Source organism: Halyomorpha halys, unplaced genomic scaffold (assembly GCF_000696795.3).
Source record: "Halyomorpha halys isolate HHAL.00 unplaced genomic scaffold, Hhal_1.1 Scaffold299.1, whole genome shotgun sequence".
Classification (NCBI taxonomy): Eukaryota; Metazoa; Arthropoda; class Insecta; order Hemiptera; family Pentatomidae; genus Halyomorpha; species Halyomorpha halys.
Window position 1 is genome coordinate 963,358 of NW_027107963.1, and position 7,123 is coordinate 970,480.

General features: G+C 30.3%; 1 protein-coding gene across 1 annotated transcript; it reads right to left on the reverse strand.

Annotated features, from left to right (window-relative positions):
• Nucleotides 1-741: 741 nt before the first annotated feature.
• On the reverse strand, nucleotides 742-5,995 carry LOC136795514 (uncharacterized). The gene is made up of 4 exons (XM_067046319.1): nucleotides 5,809-5,995; nucleotides 5,078-5,208; nucleotides 2,907-2,978; nucleotides 742-959 (listed from the first exon to the last, which is right to left on the reverse strand). The coding sequence occupies exons 1-4, from the start codon at nucleotides 5,993-5,995 to the stop codon at nucleotides 876-878; spliced, it is 474 nt and encodes a 157-aa protein (XP_066902420.1). The 3' UTR covers nucleotides 742-875.
• Between the last annotated feature and the right edge of the window lie 1,128 nt (nucleotides 5,996-7,123).

Sequence of the window (7,123 nt, forward strand, 5' to 3'; positions counted from 1 at the left end):
TATTTTTTGTTACAAAATTAGTCGACTTCCCATAAATCTAAAGGTAAGGATTTACTGAACTCTTATTCTTTCTGCTGCTCTTAGCGAATACAAAACGTGGAAGCATAAGTTGAGAGAAGAACGCTTCAATATTTTTGAGAATTAAACATTGCATAGAATATTTGGGCCAAAGAAAGAAGAGTTGAATCAGGGAATTTAGACGGCTACTCTATGCCGTACTGTTAACCTGCTTCCGATAAGTAAAATTGAAGTGATAGCATCAAGCCGAATGAAATGTTGAAGAAGAGATAAACAAACTAAGCACCGAACGATCGGCCCAGAAGTGGACCAAACTTTTGATAGGAGGATTGTGCTGGCTCTGACCTTGAGAACTTAGGTTTCGATCAATTCCCTGGACCTTTTCATTTATTTAATGCAGATCACAACCCCAGATATCACGTTCCAAACTTAATAAATTTAATGAATAGCTATCTAATTAAATTACTTATAATAATATTTATTTAATCGAAAATTTCGTAGTAATTCTCCCACTGACCAGTGGCTTAGCGAGTTAGGTGGGAAAGAGGAGGGAAGATTTCATAGAACAACTATCTGTGAATTGCCCAAATTTTGTAAATTTATTATGAAAAACTTTGTTATTGTTGTTCCAGTTTTTGCTGGGATTCATTTTTAAATAATAAATTATCAATCACAAGATTGAGGAAAAATATTTCTCATGAAAGACAGCTTCCATTTTAAAAGTTTTAAAACTTTACATTTTTGGTGAAGAGTGTAAAAAAAAGAAATATCAAAGAACATTTTTAACAAAAACAATTGCATGCATCAAACATATTTATTACTTAGAGTTAATAAAAACTCAATTATAACTCTTATAATCAAACTTTTATAAATATCTTCTTTTCCCTCAGTTGTTTTTTATACTTTTCATATTCTTCGATGTACTGTTTAGGCTTAGGAACCTGAAATGATGGATTATCTAATTAAATTATCAAATTCTATGATATTTATAGAGTAAAGATAATAAATTAAATTTTTATTTTATTGTTGGATAAATTGCTGATAGGTTCTCATATAACTCTACATATATCAGGATCCAGGAGTGTACCAAGAATATTTTTTTACCAGGAAGAATAACATAAACACTTATACAGGAGTGCAAAGATCGGCTCTGGATAGAAATTGTCTTCAAGGAAGCAAAAAATAATGAACTATTTATAAGGTTTCATAATTGAATTAGTCATTTGAGAAACAGGCTATCACCATTTTTTTCCAAAGTTAAGTTTCCCATCCATATTGGCTCATAAGGGCAAGCCTCATCCATTCCTTGTAAAACCATTCATCTATCAACCACATCCAGCATCCATCAAATCCCAAATCCACACCTTAGAACACAAAAAGTATGAATACTTTTGAAATGTTATGTCTTATGAAAATAAGCCTGAAGTTTAATTTTTGGGAGATAAGTTCTTTCTCAAATAATTGATTCATTTGATTGAACTATCTAATGCTATCCAGCTATGACCAATGAAGACATAAATCCTACTGTTTTACGTGGTATCCAAATCCCAGCCAATGACGTCTGTCAAGAAAACTGCTAAGAAAATTGTTTATGATCAAATGGGACTGGACCTTTTAGAATTTATATTTTAGGTTTTCACCTTCCTCAACATGGAGAATATATTATAAAATATTTCCAAAAATTAAAATTTTCTTTTTCTTTAGGGGCACACACCCCTCCCCCCTTCCTCTCTGGATCCACCAGTGCACTTATGCATAGATACAAGAGGCATAGCTAAGTGTGAGATATAATGTACTTATAAGCATAACTAAGTTCCTCAGAATGCGACTAGAAAATATGTTTTTAATTTTTAATTAAAAATATTTAACACCTACAAAAATTGGAACATTTCCTCCAAAACTCAGGGTTATTACCCGAAACAGAAGGCTAGGATAGCCATGAGGGCTATGAGGCTTGCAATAGATAACGAAGTTCAGCAGTGTCGAGTGTGGTCAGCACTAGGGTAACCGCCCAATGTGGGTGATCGCTCTACTAGACCACGCTTCGCCCTCTCCCTTCCCCCCTCCAATTCAAGAGGCCTGTAAGCCTATTGGAGGGCACTCAGAGACCAGGTGTAGGACTGATGACCCTATTCTGTATAACTTCATCATGAATCATGTTTATGAACCTTCAAGACCACAGTACATGGTTGAACATCTCCAAGGTCTAAGTGCCAACGAGAAAAAAATATATATCCTAAACAACCTTTAGTAGCAGAAGAGATGCCTAAAGCGATCCATGGCCTGCTTAATCAATAAGTCCTATCTTTTTCATCCCCCTGCATGTGAGACATTATTCTCAATGTCCTGAGATCTTCCAAGAAGCTATCTTCAACCAAAGAACCAAACAAGAATCTATTCTAAAGAAAATTTCATATTAAAACCTCATATTAAATGAAAATTTATAGCTTTTCACTAAAAGAATACAAACAAGTTAATGACCATCACTTACACATGAAATTTCTGGTATAATGTATCAGGAAGTTGCACTTTTATAGTCCATCATTTCCTCAAATTTGAGAAAAATAAATACAGAGATATGTTGTTACTGAAGCAGGCAAGGGTGTACTTTTACTGCTTGAACGTTTCCTAATTTGAACAACATTTAACTCCAATATTATGCACTGAGGAATTCTATATTTCCAGTATTTGAATCATTAAAAATTATATATTTTATTGCCTCTAAAGTTGATTGAGCTATTTGATATGCCTTGATAAATAAGAAAGAGATCCAAACCAGAAAGTTCTATAAAAATTCACCATTTTAAAATTGTTTTGCCATAAATCATGGAATGCAGAGATATATGGATTAGAGGAGGTAAAAAAATTAAAATAAATGAAATTCTCACTTCAAAAGCAAACCGACGAAGATGAATCAATCTTTTCTTCTCAGCTTCTAACTGAATCACTTCATCATGAAGCTGAAAAAGGTTTATTTTAAAATTAAATATATTATGTGCAGCCAAACATACACAATATAATAGATCTTATAATGTATGTTAAATGTAAATATCTCCAAATATATATAAGAGTTTATTAATATATATCTACTTTACTACAAACTAAAAATACTATTTTTAGTACTTCCATCATTGTAACATGATTCACAAAAGTTTACAATGCTATTGGATCAAAGGAAGGAATAGATTAGGCTAGGAATAGTATAGTCTGCCTAACTTGAGTTTGGTTGTGGGGTAATAGGGATAGAGATGAACATCAGCCCAACATTCTTCCTGCCAATCCACTCCTCTTATGCTTCCGCTTTAGTTTTTAATGTCTTTGAAGCAGAATTAAATTTAAAAAATACTTACGAAAAATTCCACACAAGGAATAAGGAAAATTATAACAGACAAGGATGAATTTTGTTCCAGTATGAGTTATTTTAAGTTTAAGGCACTGGAATAGGGAAAGACCATGCAAGCTCCTGTCGAAAAAACTAAACTTAGACAGACTCTCCTATTTTGTATGAAGCCTTAACCCAAGTTCAAACTGAAAGTATTGGATACTTTTGATATTCAAATATTTAGATCTTCAATATAGTCTTCAAAACCTGTTAAGTCCAAACAGATTTTTTAGAAAATGGTTTTCCGAATAAGGAATTTATTTACTTGAAATTGTAAGAATCCATAAAATATATCAAATTCAAAAGTACACTTGGGTTCTCAGTAAGTATATTATCATAGAATAAGACAACATGATATCGCTGCTTCAGTAGAATAATGAAGCAACTGTAAAACTTTGTAAATTTACTTCATTGTACTGACAGGCTCAGAAATGCATTTACTAGATGTTTGTTAATCGAAATAACACAAACACAATTTTTGAGCCTGCCAACACAATAAAGTCAATTTGACAAAATTGTATACTTGCTTCATTATTATCCTGGAGCAATGATATGAAAAATTGGATTATAACTTTATTAGTTATGAGAGGTTGTATTTTTAGGAAAGGATTATATAGTACTATGATTAAATGTTTTAAAGTAGTTTTAGGTGGATCAAAATAGAAAAACTAGAAATTTGCATAATAGTCTTAGTTTAACAATTAACAGGTAAGTCCCTTTCAAAGGATGATTAATTATTATATTTCTTAATATGAATTTTAATGTATTTCATAAGTATATAGCATGTTTTAAACGAGTCAAACATGATTTAAGAATTTCCTTTTAAATTTTTAAATATCAGATAATTTTTGTATTGTAAATATTTAAATTAGTCAAGGTCACAGTTAAAAGAAGTCTAATACTGATTTCATTGAAACAAGTATCAGCAGCATTGTGTATATATGTAATTACAAACATATAACATTAAAATATTGTCTGAAGGCTATTACATAATGTAAAGATTACAATGTTTTAGTTTGAATAGAAATATTAAAATAAATTAAAAGTTTGTTGATCAACTAAATATGGTTGATAATACTGGGCCAATCTTGTAAAGGAAGTTTGTCAGTGTTGCTTAAACTTTTTTATTTATTAATTTTTATAAAAGTTCAGCAAAAATGATATTTAAAGAACAGTAATTGGTAAGAAAGACAATATATATACACTGAAAGTATTTTTGTGTTAAATTAAATGGGATTTGTAGTGTTAAAGACTCATCAATTGCTTTTCTAACCTGTTACCTCTCTGCATAGGCCATAGGTAGTGGCCCTCTGGACACCTACCTCCCCAAAGGTAAAACCTCTATAATTGTAAATGAAGAAATCAGGATTAAGATTTGGATCAGCAGTTCAATATGAAAAAAAAATAAGAGGGAGAAAACTGCATTATTGGGAATAGAAATGGAACCATTTTACCTTTAAATAAATGAAATGATATTAAATCACTTTTTACTTATTAGTTGCGGCTCCTTTCTGAAAGGAGACACTTCTACACATCGCAGATTAATAAACAATGCTAGAAAAAGTATAGAGAATTTTAAGGGAAGTTAATACCAGCAACAAAATAAGTTGATAATTTTAGAAATATATGTGTATATGTGTAATTAATTAAAATTATATCTAAGATTTGTGATCATACCTTCTGCCGATATTTATCCAATGATAATAATCTGTTCTGGTATGATTTCAAGTCACTTTCTAATTTTTGTTCTGTGTCCTTTAATTTAGAAACACTTGATTTTTGGTTTTTCAATTTGATTTCATACTTATCTGTAAATTATTATCTCACATAAATTACAACCTTTCTTGCTGTTTGCTTAAAAAAAAAAAATGAATTTTTAACATTCAACATACGTAAAAGTTTAAGAATCCAAAATATTCTTTTTTTTATATTAAGAAGTAAAAATGATAAACCAAAATATTTAAGACTAGATGGTCTAAGTAAACTCAGAGTTCTTTTACTTTGAACATTGAAGAAACTTTCAAATATGCAAAGTTTTAACTCCACTAAAAAAAATGATTCTGAAGTTCGAGAGTATCTGATTAATTTCTCTTGTATATTTCATTTCATTTACTTTCTATAATATTAAGGAAACATGGATTTTTGTAGCCAAGAAATATAGAACAGATTTCTTCTGGAATTTCATTTCTGTGGCTTGTATACAGTTCTCAAATTTGGTAATAGTAGCTCTGCACTGCTAAGGTCAGCATTGGAATTAACATTGTTTATTACAGTCGTATTCGTGTTCATCTTCACTTCCGTGTTACTGATTATGACATTGATTTTTTTTTTATTAAATATATTAAAATGATTAATTAAATGTTAGCTAAGCTAAGTTTAGAATCAAGTAATAAACCCAACATACATACCTCGTAAATGTGTTAAATCCATATAAACCTGGTTTTCCTTAATCAATTCAATCTCTAATTTCCCATTTTCTATTTCTAGTAACTTAATGTCTGACGAGGAGACAGGATAATCTTCAATGTAATCATTCCTACAAAGTCTTGTGTATTCTTGTTTTATATCATTGGATGCGATGGATGCTTTTCGCATTTGTACTTTGACATTTTGAATGAGCTTTTCCATAAACCTGGAAAATTACTGATTGAATAGCTGATGATTTCTGTAATTCTTATTCAAGGACACATCATTGAAGTTTAAACTGAGACAATATTATGACACTCCTACATGTAATAGGATGAAATGTGTTACAAATTTTCATGAAGTATTTAAACATTTTTAAAAAGTAATAAAAACGTATAAATTATCAACAAAATACTGTAATATGAATAAAAGGTACAGAATATTGATGAGGAATGTTATAATTATGAAACTTATAATAAAAAAACAGTTAATTTTAAATTGGTGATTAAAGTGTAAAATGACAAATTTTCGCAAAACTTAAATTTTATAGAACAACTAACTTCCACTGAGTATTGAGATCTTAATGAAAATTCTATTTTCTATTCTGAACATCAAATGGAAAAAATAGAATATCCTTGTTTTTTACTTTTACTACTTAGTATCATAATAAAGAATTCATTTTTAAAATGTAACATAACTTAACAAATTAATTTTTTGATTGTAGAGTGAATATATTGAAATTTTATTTAGCTAAAAAAAAAACAATAAAATGATGTATCACTTACACCCCATTGATTCTTCATTGTTTCTGACGAACCTCACGAAAAGATATTAATTTCTAATATAATTGGACCTATGAAAATTTATGCCCTCTACAATGAATAAATTTGAGATGTCTATTAAAAAAAAGGAGGCCTTGAGTCCAGAGTTTGACAGTTTCAGCATTGAAGATGTAACGATGCTTAATAAAACTATCATTAGCCAATGATGGATAGGGAATCATACACATCACAACCCTAAAGATACCAATTCAAATCTTCCACTATTTTACTTAGCAAGAGCTGATTCTCATATACTGCTAATGAATGGGGCATAATAAGCTCAGAATTCTGTTGAAGAATTCCATATTGGCTCCCTCCAGAATATGGAAGTCCCCTCTGCAAATGTGGAAGAAGTGAACAGAATACTGAGCATATACTCCAAATGTGCAGGTTTTGTTCTAAGTAAAGGAGGTGTCACAACTCAAAGAGAGGTGCAAAGAAAGCTAAACAGAAGCCCGGAACCGTAGAGCTTTCTTTGCAATTAATTCCCCTAAAT

Coding starts and splice junctions, on each gene's coding strand:
- LOC136795514 (XM_067046319.1), bottom strand. CDS start 5,995: ATGCGAAAAGCATCCATCGCATCCAATGATATAAAACAAGAATACACA. Junction 5,209..5,808: donor GGATTTAACACATTTACGAG/GTATGTATGTTG, acceptor AATAATTTACAG/ATAAGTATGAAATCAAATTG. Junction 2,979..5,077: donor TGGATAAATATCGGCAGAAG/GTATGATCACAA, acceptor AACCTTTTTCAG/CTTCATGATGAAGTGATTCA.